Source organism: Ictidomys tridecemlineatus, chromosome 1 (genome assembly GCF_052094955.1).
Source record: "Ictidomys tridecemlineatus isolate mIctTri1 chromosome 1, mIctTri1.hap1, whole genome shotgun sequence".
NCBI lineage: Eukaryota > Metazoa > Chordata > Mammalia > Rodentia > Sciuridae > Ictidomys > Ictidomys tridecemlineatus.
Window position 1 is genome coordinate 1,019,585 of NC_135477.1, and position 15,742 is coordinate 1,035,326.

The window sequence follows — 15,742 nt, forward strand, 5'->3', positions numbered from 1 at the left end:
TCTGTCACCTCAAGATGACGGAGACAGGGCCCACAGATGGGCTTTGGGGACGGGGAGCAGGGACTTCCTGTCTGGACGGTGCGGTGGCAGCCTAGCACCAGCCTGACGTAGAGGGGGCTCAGGACACTGTCAGGCTTGGGTGCCCCGGAGACCAGGCTGGGCCCGTGGTGAGCAAGGTGGGGACGGGCGCCCGGTGCTCGCGGGGAGGGCCGCAGTTTCCTTGGCCACACAGGCAGAAAAGGGCCTCCCCGTCGCTGTGCCGTGCCCGCAGGTCACTAGCTCAGCATGGGCGGCGCCCCCGGCAGCGCTGCGTGGGACGAGGTTAAAAGTCAAAGCATCTGGAGGGGCTTGGGGGCAGGTCTGCTCAGGAGGCTCCCAAGAAGCGCCTGGACCCCGTGAGCATCAGGCTTTCCCTTACAGACGCTGGGCACATGGTCACTGGCAAGCCCCCTTGGCTGCAGTGCCCCCCCGGCCAGCCCTAGGCCAGAGCCTCCACAGGCACCCCACAGGTGTGTGGAGTGGACAGTTGCCATCCAGGGCTGTGGCTGCTGCTGGCGGACACCTCCTACTGCACCGTCAGGTCCCAGCACACCCAGGCTCACCGTGCAGTGGGTGACCCAGGGCGATCCTGGAACACCCCCCACATTTCTGAAAGGACACATCATCCCCACCGTGCTGGGGGCCCGTGCTCAGCAGACCCAGTGTGCGCACACTCACAGAGTCCAGGTCCTGGGTGGCGGTCCTCGGCTCCGGCAGTGGCGCTACGCCTCTGGAGCTGCAGCGTGCCCGCACTGGCCGCTCCTGATGCTTCACTAGCTCCTCCAGGCTGGCACCGCCACTGGAACACAGGGCACCACAGAGCTTGGCCTGGGCACGGAGTCCTGGACTCCCTCCACCCAGACAGCTTCCTTTCTTCTCCAGGCCATGTGTGGTCCCTGGCTCTCTGTCCCCTCCTGCAGGGACTGTCCCTGCCTGGGCCCCCCCAGCTCCAAAGCCACAGGACAGTCCTCTGTTGCACACCGCCACACCATGTGAGCACACATAGGAGAGTAGCACGTCTTGTTTTGCTGGATCTTTAAACAGAGCCGTGGGAAGTCCTACCAAGCAGGGGTTTTAAAAAGACCTCTTTCTATCAGCACCGAACGCAGAGCCTTGAGGCTCCCATTCCTGATGGTCAGTACAAGGACTTGGGATGGCAGAAGAGGCCCAGGGTCTGTTGCTAACTGTGGGCCTCCTGTCCCTCAGCCTCAGCCCCTTGCTCTGTGACACCATGCTGTCCCTAAGCTGTCCCAAGGGTGCAGCCTGAGGTTCCCACTCTCCCCTCTCCCTGGTTGGCCCCACATGTCCCCATATCTTCTCTGCTTTCCTGAGCTCCAGATGGTTGCCCAGATGGCCTGGCCCCTGGAGAGAGATGCCTGGCCACCACATAGCCAGACTCAGATCCTACAATTGCTCGGTGGCCTCCCACTGTGGCCTCCTGACCCAGCGGTTCCTTCCTGGGGTCGCTGCTCCTCCGCCTGAATTAGCACCGGCCTCCCAGCCCCACGGCCATCAGTCTCCTGCAGCTGAGGCCCAAGGGTCAGCCCAAGAAGCCAGGGCTGCAGAGTGAGTTAGAGCTTAGGCCTGTAAGGAGTGGGACAAACAGGGCGGCAGCGAGGCAGTAGTCTCCGCAAGGGCCTGGAGCCTCAGTCCTGGGGTGGCTGGGCTGTGGCTGCCTGCAGGAGGTCCCTGGGAGCGGCAGCACGGTGGTCCGCTCCCCCCACACCCCTGGTGGGCTGAGCCACAGCCTCAGCTGAGGAGCAGACAGCCCAGAGGGCCAAGGACAGCTGCTGTCACCAACCTGATTTCACTTGTGTGTGATGTCCTCTCTTTGCTGAGTCTCCTTCTTCCAGATGGACTGGGTGGGGCTTTCCCACTGTCCACCAGATCCATGGCAAATGGGTACTTGGATGCCATCTAGGGAAACGCAACAAGACGCTCTCAGGCACCTGAGAAGACGCTGCTCCTGGCACCTGGCCTGCTGTCCAAAGCGGGTGTTGTTTACACGTGGTCACCATCCTGACCTTGGGTGGAATCACCCCACCGTGGATGTGGGTTTGGACAGCTTTTGGAGGTTTCCTGGACGGCCCAGGGTGTGCAGAGAAAGGTGTGGCTCGAGGGACCCAGGGTGGCCCCTGAGCCTGCCGAGGCTGGCCCCTGTCGCCCTGAGATCCTGTCACCTGAGAGAACATGATGCTCGCTGCCCAAAACGGGCCCCAGGCTTCCACACAGAAGCTTGGGCAGAGCCACCTGTGCCCAGGAGGCAAGGCCGCCAGCCGAGCACATGGACCAACGGGCCTGCCTGGCTGGGGGGCTGTCCTCACTGCACTGGGGAGCACTGGGCTAGGCCCAAACACCCCACAGCCCCTGCTGTCCACGGGCTTTCAGGGGCAGTCCCCAGTCCAGGGCTGCTTGGCTGGATCAGACCGACTTCTGATTTTACTGGACTTGGGAGATGGCAGGGAAGCAGAATGTGGAGAGGGGCACAGTGACCATGCAGGGGTGGCCCAGCTAGGGCAGAGACCAACAGGCTGTCTGTAAACCAAGAGACCAGCTGGACCAGGGAAACGACTCCTGTGTACGGCCACAAAGGTCCACACCACCACTGGACCACGCTCCCTCTTCCTGACACACCACTCAGACTTCAGGTCACCTGGGCTTTCTCACCCTGCTCTGGTCAGTAGGAAAACGCCCGACTCCCTGTCCACTGCCCTGGCCCACCTCTCCTCCCACACACCACCCCTGGAAGCTGGCTGGACTCCTGGCGGGCGCTGGCCCCTCCCACTCCCACCAGCAGGCACACTGGGCCACACTGGTTTCCCGAGACTCCACACCTCCAGTCCTGCTCCGCCCCTGCCCGCCGTCTGTGCCCTCACCTCTGCTTCTCTCGGCTGTAGCCCAACAGGCCCAGCTTCCTCTTGGCTTCTGTAACCTGCGCTGTGCTGGTCCCTGCCCACATCCTGCACTGCAGCCGCCAGCTCACTGCCAGGACCAGGGGACGGTGTCTCTACACAGGGGTCCCAAGCTGCTCCTGTAGCGTCAGCGCCGGAGCTGGGGGCTTGGGGGCCTCCATACTCAGGAGTACAACCTGGACACCAGGGGTGGACACACCAAGGGCGCTGCTCACTATGGCCTCCAGTGGAGCCTGATGGGGGACCTCTGGGTCTGCGTGTGCAGGAGCGTGTGTGCCTGCAGGCACGAGTGTGTCTGCTGTGGTGTGTCTGTGCGGCTGCCAGGACTGGAGGGCTGACAGAGCAGTGGGTAGTGAGTGTGAGGATGGGAGGGTGAACTTCCTGCCAGGGGCTCCGCAGCTGCAGTCAGGCAGGACCGACTGAGGCCTGTCCCCCCGTCTGAGTGGACCGCCAGAGCCAGGACCTGGTCTGTCTGCATGGAACACCCCAGACGAGCACGGTGTGCACACAGCAGCCTTGGCCTTGGGCTGGGGACCGGCACAGGCCCACTTGCTAGGAGTGTCTCACAGGTGACTCCAACAGACAGATGACAAAGCTCCATTCAGGAGGTTTTTTTTCCTTCTGAAGTCAGAAATTTAATTTTTTAAAATATTAAAAGCATTTGGAAAAAAAAAGCCACCGAGGCACATTCCACGAACATGGAAGAATATTTACAAAGTATCCGACTCTCTGAGGAAGACCTGAGTGGGGAAGACCTGAGTGGGAAACTCGGGGCCAAGGTGTGGGCCTGCCAGTGGCCGCCAAGGCCCCTTTCACACGGGAGTGTGGGGGGCACTGGTGCTGAGGCAGCCACCTTAAAAAACAGAAAGGAAGGCTCTGGGCAGAGCCAGGATCCAGGAGCACCTGCCAGCTGCCGAGGTCCTCCCTGCAGCCACCACAGCAGGCCCCTGCCTGTCACGCCTGCACAGGCCGCACACTTGGGACCCCTGAGGGGGAGGAGCACCACTCCCGCTGACTGCCCAGGATCCAGGGAGCAGCTGCAGGCCACGTGCAGGGTCCTGGCGCCCTCTCGCGTCCTCCGGCCGACTGCAGGAGCAGGCACAGGCTGGGAGGCTGTCTTCGCCCTGCTGCGCAGACCTCGGGTGCAGCCAGCTCCTGGTCACAGGCAGCAGGGCTGGGCTTACTCAGGCGGACTCGCCTCATGACCCGACTGCTTTTACTTCGGCATGATGGACTCCTGGACATTTTCAAAAACACTTGTTCTTAACTTGGAGAGATATTTTCCTGGTTGGGCTTTCTGGTAATCCCAGTAACTTGGGAGGCTAAGGCAAAGGGACTGTAAGTTCAAGGCCAGCCTTAGTAACTTAGAACCTGTCTCAAAATTTAAAAAATTCAAAAGGACTGGGGGTCAGCTCAGTGGTAGAGCACGTGCCCTGGATGCAGTCCCTAGCACAACAATGAACTGTTTCACTCCCTCAAGATGTTGGCAGGGGCTGGGGATGTGGCTCAAGCGGTAGCGCGCTTGCCTGGCATGGGTGTGGCCCGGGTTCGATCCTCAGCACCACATACCAACAAAGATGTTGTGTCCGCCGAGAACTAAAAAATAAATATTAAAAAAAAAAAAAAAGATGTTGGCAGCTGCTGTACGGTGACGGCAGCCCCTGCCTGAGCCCCCACCCCGTCCTGCCGCAGACCGTGGATATCCTGAGCGACACTCAGGCTCATGAGCAGCTGTTTCTGTGTGTGCACGTGTAGCTGGGGACCTCCACCCACTCTTCTCTTGGGGTCTTTGATTGTTAAAATCTTCACATAGTAGATACTGACACCTTGTCACAAACATTGTCATCTCTGGACTTGATTATAGTATTCGGGGCCATACAAAACATTTTTCCAGTATCTGGGTGGGCACAGGTCTGGGAGGGGCACAATGTCCACACGCTGAGGTTCAGGATTTGTGGGAAAGCCAGTAGTCACAGCCACCTGCCCCAGGCCTGCTGCTTCCCGGCACGCTACGCCCCTGACCTGCTGTGCCACCACCGTCTCATTTGTCTCTGTGCTGCTGCAGCAGGAGATGGGGGCACAGCGCGTGTCCTGGCTCCTGCTGTCTGAATCAGTCTATCGCTGATGAGATTCTATAGAACCCACTCTTCCCTTCTTCAAGATCAAAGCTGCACACTCAGGCCTGGCCAGGGCCCTGGAAGTGTTGTTCCTCCTCCACTACCAGCCACGCTCTAACAGGATCTGTGCACGTTCTGCAATCGTGTTGGTTTAACTTATAGCCATTTTGGTGGGTTTTTTGTGGGGGGTATACTGGGGGTTGAACCCAGGGGCACTCTACCTCTAAGCTACATCCTGCCCCTTTCATTTTTTATTTTGAGACGGGGTCTTGTTAGGTTGCTCAGGATGAGCTGGAACTTGGGATCCTCCTGCCTCAGCCTCCTGAGTCACCAGGATGACAGGTATGTGCCACTACACCTGGCTTACCTTGTCTTCAAGATATCTTCAAGTCAGTAGATAACAGATCTAACTCAACGTTTTTGACGCTATGCTGATAACCCATAGTTTGGATGTAACCATTTCTTTAGTCATATCTACCTACTGACATTTAAGTTATTTTCAATTTTTTTCTAAAATCAAGCTCTGAAAGCATTCTTAAGGGTGTGTCATTGTGTGTGTGTTTCCTAGAAGCAATGTAATATATATCTAAAATTTTAATATGTCAGGAAATAAAGAACATGTTGTCTATCCACACATTCAGTGTGTGGAAATGGGCACGAATGCTGAGCAGGACAGGCAGCCACACAGTGACAGCTGCAGTGGCCTCAGCACTCTGCCACAATAGAGGAAGATGTGGGGTTTCAGGCTGGGACACCTTTGAGCCCCCAGGCAGATAGTGCTTCACGGGCATCTTGAAGCCAAACGCTGATTCTGCTCCTGAGAAAGATCTCTAGGGTAGGACATGCCTCTGACTTGAAGCAACAGGTTCTGTTTGAAGGGAGGACCCAAAGCATCTTGAACGGCAGGCAGTCCCACTATGTGGCCACCTCTCCATCTAGAGTGTGAGCAGGCCAGGCTTGGAGTTGGCCTAGCTGTCATGGTGTGCCAGGCCAGGTGCAGGCAGCCCATACCATCAGGCAGGACCCAGGACCCCAACCACAGCAGAGCCCCAAAGGCCCTACTGTGGTCAGTGGTGCCGACCCACTGACATTGCAGCAGGGTAAAGGGTGAGCAGAAGTCAACCCAGAGATTCCCAGGGTCATCAGCAGCAGGCCAGATGCTGCAGACAAGCCCTGCCAGCTGCAGCCACAGCCATAGGTACGTGCAAGGCTCCAGGTCTCCCGGAGGTGAGGCCAGGTCAGCTACAGAGGGGAGGACCTTGAGACTACAGGGAAAGACAGACACCACCTTGACCAGGCGACAGGGGCCAGGCCAGCCACCAGTGCTGCACCCAGGAAGACACAGGCCACTCCTGAGGTCCTGCCCCCAGTGGAAAACCTGGGGCTCCCGGGGAGAAGTGCAGGTAAGTCCTGGCCAAGTGCTTGCACAGTGACTGGTCAGCACTACAGAGGCGACAAGGTCACAAAGGTCACAGGAAGACTGACCACCGCCCTCTCCTGGAGGTCCCTGGGGGATGTGAGGACAGTGAGCCACGGGTCACCTGAGCAGAACAGGGTGACCCATCGGTGGAGAAGCTGGTGAGACGTGGTCTTTGTCTGGGCCCTGGTGCAGCACCTGCGTGGACATCAGTCCCCAGCCCTGCTCTGAGGTCACATGGGATGTCAACACCAGCTGGGTGAGGAGCGTGCGAGACTCTGGTGCTGCTTTGCAACCTTCCTGTGAGTCGGAAACCAGTGTGATGTGAAATCAAGAAGCTGGCCGCACAGCACTGCAGCTGCTGCTGAGGTGCAGGCGAAGGCCTTGGGGACCTCCCGGGGTGGTGCTGGGCACCACACAGGCACCTGGCTTCTCGGGATCATGCAACAAACAGCTCTTCAAGAAGTGACAAGAGAGCCGGGTGGCCCAGTGGAGCAGCACACCTGCGGTCGGCTCACAGCAGAGCACCAGACGAGGCCGGGAGGAGAGGCCGGCTCCTAGCACCCTCCTGTCACCTGCACCTCAAGTGGTTTGGGGATATGGGAACAGGAGCTACACCCACAGCACTTATGCCACCCAGCCTGAGAGCTGGCAACCCCAGGGCCAAGGACAAGGTCACTGAGGCCACCGCTTCCCGGCCTCTGAGGCAGAGATGAGAGTAAGGGTCCCAGGAAGACACCTGAAAACACGTGGAACCTGGTGGTGTTTATTTCCATTTCCCCTTTTCCCCTTAACCCCTATCTCCCTTCCCTCTGCAAGCACCTGACCCACTGGACAGATCTTACAGGGCAGCAGCTAAGAGGGTGTCCCAGAGGCCAGGCCAGAGGATGGCCAGCTCCACCCGGCAGTCTCACGCCCCAACTGTGCGGGACCACATGCAGCCCCACCTGCCCTGCAGGGCTGGCCCAGGCGGAGGTGCCCTGCCCGCCCTGCCCACCACGCTGTGCCTACCATGCTCCTCTGCAGGGGCAGCAGCTGACTGAGCGTCTCCTGCCTCTTCCTCATCACCTGGGCCTGCTCCCTCCACTCCTGCAGGGCTCTCTTTTCTCTGGAGAAAACACGTTGTGGTATCAATGTCACAAGCCACAGGCAGCTTCAAGCAGTGCTCACAAAGATTTCTGTCTTTTTAGCTGCATACAAACAGCCTTCTCTTCCTGTCTGCCTGTCCCCAAGGGGAAGCACAGGGGCCCATGGGCCCTCCAGGAAGGGCCCAGCCAGAGCCACAGGGTCTGCCAGCAGCCTTCAGGCCTTGCCTGTGAAGGTTCCAAAGACCACCCACTCACAAGCAGACTTCCCACTAGGTGGCTTTCTCTAGAACCTGAGTGCCTCCAGTCTCCCCCGGCCTCGGGCACAGTGCCTACTCCCTGGGCAGGGCCATGCCCAGGGGCTGTGAGCTCTCTCCAGCAAGGCCATCCAGAGTCTGCAGCTGGGCTTTGGCTCCTTAAGGAGTGCAGAATTTCTAAGTTGTCCCCTGTGGCTGGGGATGGGATGGGGCGGCTGAGAGCCCTCGCCCGGCCGAGGGCTGATCCACCCTGCAGCCTCCCCTGGAGCCCCAAGGTGCACCTTCCCGTCTATTGGCAGTTCCTGGTTGGCTCTCCTCCACCTCATGCCCCAGACTGGCCTCTCGTCTCCTCCTGACCCTCTGCCCACCACAGCGGCCCTGCGGCATCAAGCCTGGCTGCAGCCTCCCCAGGCCTTCTACCCTTGGGGCGCAGGTCTGCGTGTCTCTTGGCACCTCCTCCTGGGTGACGATAGGCTCTGCCACCTGCCTAGATGGACCCTGGACCAGCCCAGTGTGCTGGCAATACCCCCACCTCCTCCCATCTCCTAGCCAAGGGACTCCAGGCAGTGTCTGTGCCTCTCAGTCACACCTGTTTGCCCCTTGGGAAACAAGGGGGTGACCTCCCTCCATGGGTGGCGTGATGGAGCCTAACCACATGCTGGCCTCTGGGAGCTGCTCAGCAAGGAGGCCCGCAGGTCTTGGGCTCCAGGCAGGGCATCAAGGGTCTGACCTGCTTCTGCCTTCAAGGTATTTTTTTTTCTAGAAAAGCATGAGTTGCTCCTGGAGGACAGCCAGGTGCAGGGGTCTGAGTACTGGGTGGGGCCTGCCAACCACCGCAGAAGCTGGGCTCCTCTTGGCTGCAGACAGAAACGCATCCCTGTGGGCAGCTTCAGCAGGCTTTGAAGGGGAGCGAGCAGGAACCCAGGGGCAGTGCAGGTACCTGGGCTTGCCTGGGCCAGGTCATCCCAAGGCCCACGAGCACACCAGGGATGGAGTGGCCAGCCTGGGGAGAGGCTGGAGAGGCCAGGGAGACAGAAAGTCTGCCGTTTCTCTCCCTGTCTCCCTAAGCACCTGCTGGGCGCCCTCACTGGTGAACCTGAGCACAAGGCAAGGAGCACAGGGGCTGTGGACACAGTCCATGCCAGCCGGTCTCCTGGGTCCTGAAGCAGGGTGCTACTGGGTGGTCAGCAGCACTGATGGGCAGAGCAGGGCAGAAACTGAGGACAGGGCCTCGTGGTCTGCCAACAGCAAGCCAGCCACCGTGAGCCAGGGGCATGGGACGAGAGTAAACTCATCCATACTGGGTCTAAATGCCCTTCCTCAGAAAAGGATGTTGGGTCAGTGATGGACAGGGAGGAGGAAGGGACCAAGAAAGAGTAAGGAATTAGGGAGATACCCAAAGGCAGGCAGTGTGGTGAGAAGGCAAGCAGGGGACTGGGCCAAGAATGGCCACAGGAGCACCATGCCCACACCTGGGCCAGCCCCATGAGGAGGCATCGAGGAGCTGTGAATCGAGAGCCAGGCACTTCAGAGTGCCGCAGCATGGCCAGGGAGGAGGAAGCAGGCCAGGCCTCCTCGGCTGCCGCCCTCAGTCCTGCGCAGTCCACACACCCGGCAGCAGTAGGGGACCTCGCCGGCACCGCAGACACACCTTTTCCGCTGCTCCACCAGAGCCTGCTTCTCCCGGAGGTCCCTGAGGGCCAAGACCCGACTCTCCTCCAGTCTTCTCACTCGAGCCACTGTCTGGTACAGGGACGATTGGTATGGCAACGAGAGGTCGGGTAACATGCTCTTGAAGGAGGTAGTCTTCCTCCTAAAACACAAAGTGCACTCCACTGCACGCCCTGCACCCACGCAGACAGCATTGCGAACTCGACTCAAAGTCCAAGAGCAGGGCCTGCCAATCGGCTGCCTCGGGAGACATGATAGCTACCAACCGTGGTCACCAGAGCCACAGCAGGGACCTGTGCTCATCTCAGCAGTCACCAGGATGGTGGACTGCAGCAGGACACTGTGCCCAATGACCACCACGCAATGCCAGCGACTGAAGCAGAAATCACAGGAGACATCCCCAGACCACCCTCAGAACTGCTGCAGCGTCAGCATGTGACTGAGTCGAGGCACAGGCTTGTGCGGCCTCAGCCCACGCTGCCAAGCACACGCCCAGCTGGAGCTGGGATCTACACGGGACAAGCTTGCCACGACTTACTTGGAAAAGCGTCATTATCATTCCTAACAGCAGGGGAAGGAGGGAGGGAGCAGCGGGCTACACTGCTGTCCCCAGGGACAGAGAACTCCCTAAGAGCGTGGGCCTCCTAGGCCTTGCTGTGGCTGGAAACCCACGGCACACTGCCAAGGTCACTGTCTGTCAGAGGGCTCAAGGTCCCTACACCTTGACAATGTTCCACCTCCAGGACAGAGAAGAATCAGTGCCCCCATCGTTAGTCCCCTCCCATGCAGCCCACACCTCTCCACCTATCCCCCACAGGTGCACTGTGCATCTGCTCCTGGGGTGGCTCTGGAGGGCCACAGATACCTGTCACGTTCCCATCTCTAAGATCCAGTCATGTCCCCTTGGATGTGATGAGATGCTCCGGGGGACACCTCATCTAGGTTCAGTTTTTATTCTGACACATTTTTCCTCTATACATGTATCCATATGTGCATACAGACATACACATGTCCACACACCACCTGTGTCTGGTCTATCTCCTCTGTGACCTCACATATCCATACATGCAGACAGGTAAACACACACACACACCACCAGTGTCTGGTCTGTCTCCTCTGTGACCTGACATATCCATACATGCACACAGGTGCACACACACACACACCACCTGTGTCTGGTCTGTCTCCTCTGTGACCTCACATATCCATACATGCACACAGGTAAACACACACACACCACCTGTGTCTGGTCTGTCTCCTCTGTGACCTCACATATCCATACATGCACACAGGTGCACACACACACACACCACCTGTGTCTGGTCTGTCTCCTCTGTGACCTCACATATCCACACATGCACACAGGTAAACACACACACACACACCACCTGTGTCTGGTCTATCTCCTCTGTGACCTCACATATCCACACATGCACACAGGTGTGCACACACACACTCCACCTGTGTCTAGTCTGTCTCGTCTGTGACCTCATATATCCACACATGCACACAGGTGCACACACACACACACACCACCTGTGTCTGGTCTGTCTCCTCTGTGACCTCACATATCCATACACGCACAGAGGTGCACACACACACACACCACCTGTGTCTGGTCTGTCTCCTCTGTGACCTCACATATCCATACACGCACAGAGGTGCACACACACACACACCACCTGTGTCTGGTCTGTCTCCTCTGTGACCTCACATATCCACACATAAACACAGGTGCACACACACACACCCTGTGTCTGGTCTGTCTCCTCTGTGACCTCACATATCCATACACGCACACAGGTGCACACACACACACACGACCTGTGTCTGGTCTGTCTCCTCTGTGACCTCACATATCCACACATGCACACAGGTGCACACACACACACACCACCTGTGCTGGTCTATCTCCTCTGTGACCTCACATATCCATACACGCACACAGGTGCACAAACACACACACACCACCTGTGTCTGGTCTGTCTCCTCTGTGACCTCACATATCCACACATGCACACAGGTAAACACACACACACACCACCTGTGTCTGGTCTGTCTCCTCTGTGACCTCACATATCCACACATGCACACAGGTGCACACACACACACACACCACCTGTGTCTGTTCTGTCTCCTCTGTGACCTCACATATCCACACATGCACACAGGTGCACAGACACACACACACCACCTGTGTCTGGTCTGTCTCCTCTGTGATCTCACATATCCATACACGCACACAGGTGCACACACACACACACCACCTGTGTCTGGTCTGTCTCCTCTGTGACCTCACATATCCATACACGCACACAGGTGCACACACACACACACACACCAGCTGTGTCTGGTCTGTCTCCTCTGTGACCTCACATATCCACACATGCACACAGGTAAACACACACACACCACCTGTGTCTGGTCTGTCTCCTCTGTGACCTCACATATCCATACACGCACACAGGTGCACACACACACACACACACACACACACACACACCACCTGTGTCTGGTCTGTCTCCTCTGTGACCTCATATATCCACACATGCACACAGGTACACACACACACACACCACCTATGTCTGGTGTATCTCCTCTGTGACCTCACATATCCACACATGCACACAGGTAAACACACACACACACCACCTGTGTCTGGTCTATCTTCTCTGTGACCTCACATATCCACACATGCACACAGGTGCACACACACACACACACACACCACCTGTGTCTGGTCTGTCTCCTCAGTGACCTCACATATCCATACATGCACACAGGTGCACACACACACACACCACCTGTGTCTGGTCTATCTCCTCTGTGACCTCACATATCCATACATGCACACAGGTACACACACACACACACTCCACCTGTGTCTGGTCTGTCTCCTCTGTGACCTCACATATCCACACATGCACACAGGTGCACACACACACAAACAATCTGTGTCTGGTCTGTCTCCTCTATGACCTCAAATATCAACACATGCACACAGGTGCACACACACACACACTCCACCTGTGTCTGGTCTATCTCCTCTGTGACCTCACATATCCATACATGCACACAGGTGCACACACACACACACCACCTGTGTCTGGTCTGTCTCCTCTGTGACCTCACATATCCACACATGCACACAGGTAAACACACACACACCACCTGTGTCTGGTCTGTCTCCTCTGTGATCTCACATATCCACACATGCACACAGATGCACACACACACACACCACCTGTGTCTGGTCTATCTCCTCTGTGACCTCACATATCCACACATGCACACAGGTAAACACACACACACACACACACCACCTGTGTCTGGTCTGTCTCCTCTGTGACCTCACATATCCATACATGCACACAGGTGCACACACACACACCACCTGTGTCTGGTCTATCTCCTCTGTGATCTCACTTATCCATACACGCACACAGGTGCACACACACACACACCACCTGTGTCTGGTCTGTCTCCTCTGTGACCTCACATATCCACACATGCACACAGGTGCACACACACACACCACCTGTGTCTGGTCTATCTCCTCTGTGATCTCATTATCCATACACGCACACAGGTGCACACACACACACACCACCTGTGTCTGGTCTGTCTCCTCTGTGACCTCACATATCCACACATGCACACAGGTACACACACACACACACCACCTGTGTCTGGTCTGTCTCCTCTGTGACCTCACATATCCATACACGCACACACGTGCACACACACACACACACCACCTGTGTCTGGTCTGTCTCCTCTGTGACCTCACGTATCCACACATGCACACAGGTACACACACACACACACACCACCTGTGTCTGGTCTATCTCCTCTGTGACCTCACATATCCATACATGCACACAGGTAAACACACACACACACCACCTGTGTCTGGTCTGTCTCCTCTGTGACCTCACATATCCATACATGCACACAGGTAAACACACACACACACACACACACCACCTGTGTCTGGTCTGTCTCCTCTGTGACCTCACATATCCATACACGCACACAGGTAAACACACACACACACCACCTGTGTCTGGTCTGTCTCCTCTGTGACCTCACATATCCACACATGCACACAGGAAAACACACACACACACCACCTGTGTCTGGTCTGTCTCCTCTGTGACCTCACATATCCACACATGCACACAGGTAAACGCACACACACACCACCTGTGTCTGGTCTGTCTCCTCTGTGACCTCACATATCCATACATGCACACAGGTGCACACACACACACCACCTGTGTCTGGTCTATCTCCTCTGTGATCTCACTTATCCATACACGCACACAGGTGCACACACACACACACCACCTGTGTCTGGTCTGTCTCCTCTGTGACCTCACATATCCACACATGCACACAGGTGCACACACACACACACACACACACCACCTGTGTCTGGTCTGTCTCCTCTGTGACCTCACATATCCATACATGCACACAGGTAAACACACACACACACACACACACCACCTGTGTCTGGTCTATCTCCTCTGTGACATCACATATCCATACATGCACACAGGTGCACACACACACACACCACCTGTGTCTGGTCTGTCTCCTCTGTGACCTCACATATCCACACATGCACACAGGTGCACACACACACAAACTCCACCTGTGTCTGGTCTATCTCCTCTGTGACCTCACAATTCCATACACGCACACAGGTACACACACACACACACACCACCTGTGTCTGGTCTGTCTCCTCAGTGACCTCACATATCCACACATACACAGGTAAACACACACACACACCACCTGTGTCTGGTCTGTCTCCTCTGTGACCTCACATATCCACACATGCACACAGATGCACACACACACACACCACCTGTGTCTGGTCTATCTCCTCTGTGACCTCACATATCCACACATGCACACAGGTAAACACACACACACACACACACCACCTGTGTCTGGTCTGTCTCCTCTGTGACCTCACATATCCATACATGCACACAGGTGCACACACACACACCACCTGTGTGTGGTCTATCTCCTCTGTGATCTCACTTATCCATACACGCACACAGGTGCACACACACACACACCACCTGTGTCTGGTCTGTCTCCTCTGTGACCTCACATATCCACACATGCACACAGGTGCACACACACACACCACCTGTGTCTGGTCTATCTCCTCTGTGATCTCATTATCCATACACGCACACAGGTGCACACACACACACACACCACCTGTGTCTGGTCTGTCTCCTCTGTGACCTCACATATCCACACATGCACACAGGTACACACACACACACACCACCTGTGTCTGGTCTGTCTCCTCTGTGACCTCACATATCCATACACGCACACACGTGCACACACACACACACACACCACCTGTGTCTGGTCTGTCTCCTCTGTGACCTCACGTATCCACACATGCACACAGGTACACACACACACACACACCACCTGTGTCTGGTCTATCTCCTCTGTGACCTCACATATCCATACATGCACACAGGTAAACACACACACACACCACCTGTGTCTGGTCTATCTCCTCTGTGACCTCACATATGCACACATGCACACAGGTGCACACACACACACACCACCTGTGTCTGGTCTGTCTCCTCTGTGACCTCGCATATCCATACACGCACACAGGTGCACACACACACACACCACCTGTGTCTGGTCTATCTCCTCTGTGACCTCACATATCCACACATGCACACAGGTGTACACACACAGACACACCACCTGTGTCTGGTCTGTCTCCTCTGTAACCTCACATATCCATACATGCACACAGGTAAACACAGACACACCACCTGTGTCTGGTCTGTCTCCTCTGTGACCTCATATATCCATACACGCACACAGGTAAACACACACACACACACACACCACCTGTGTCTGGTCTGTCTCCTCTGTGACCTTACATATCCATACACGCACACAGATAAACACACACACTTCACCTGTGTCTGGTCTGTCTCCTCTGTGACCTCACATATCCACACATGCACACAGGTAAACACACACACACACCACGTGTGTCTGGTCTGTCTCCTCTGTGACCTCACATATCCACACATGCACACAGGTAAACACACACACACACCACGTGTGTCTGGTCTGTCTCCTCTGTGACCTCACATATCCATACATGCACACAGGTAAACACACACACACACCACCTGTGTCTGGTCTGTCTCCTCTGTGACCTCACATATCC

General features: G+C 56.6%; 1 protein-coding gene across 3 annotated transcripts in view; it reads right to left on the minus strand.

Moving 5' to 3' along the window:
- The window catches only part of Lrrc27 (leucine rich repeat containing 27), a 41,333-nt gene that overhangs the window by 2,697 nt on the left and 22,894 nt on the right, over positions 1 to 15,742 (minus strand). The window contains exons 7-10 of one of the 3 annotated variants that reach the window (XM_078023912.1): positions 9,479 to 9,640; positions 7,497 to 7,593; positions 1,841 to 1,956; positions 718 to 838 (exon numbers count right to left, since the gene is read on the minus strand). In XM_078023912.1, the coding sequence (XP_077880038.1) occupies positions 718 to 838; positions 1,841 to 1,956; positions 7,497 to 7,593; positions 9,479 to 9,640 (496 nt within the window). The other 2 variants (XM_078023923.1, XM_078023917.1) reach the window with 2 other exon arrangements.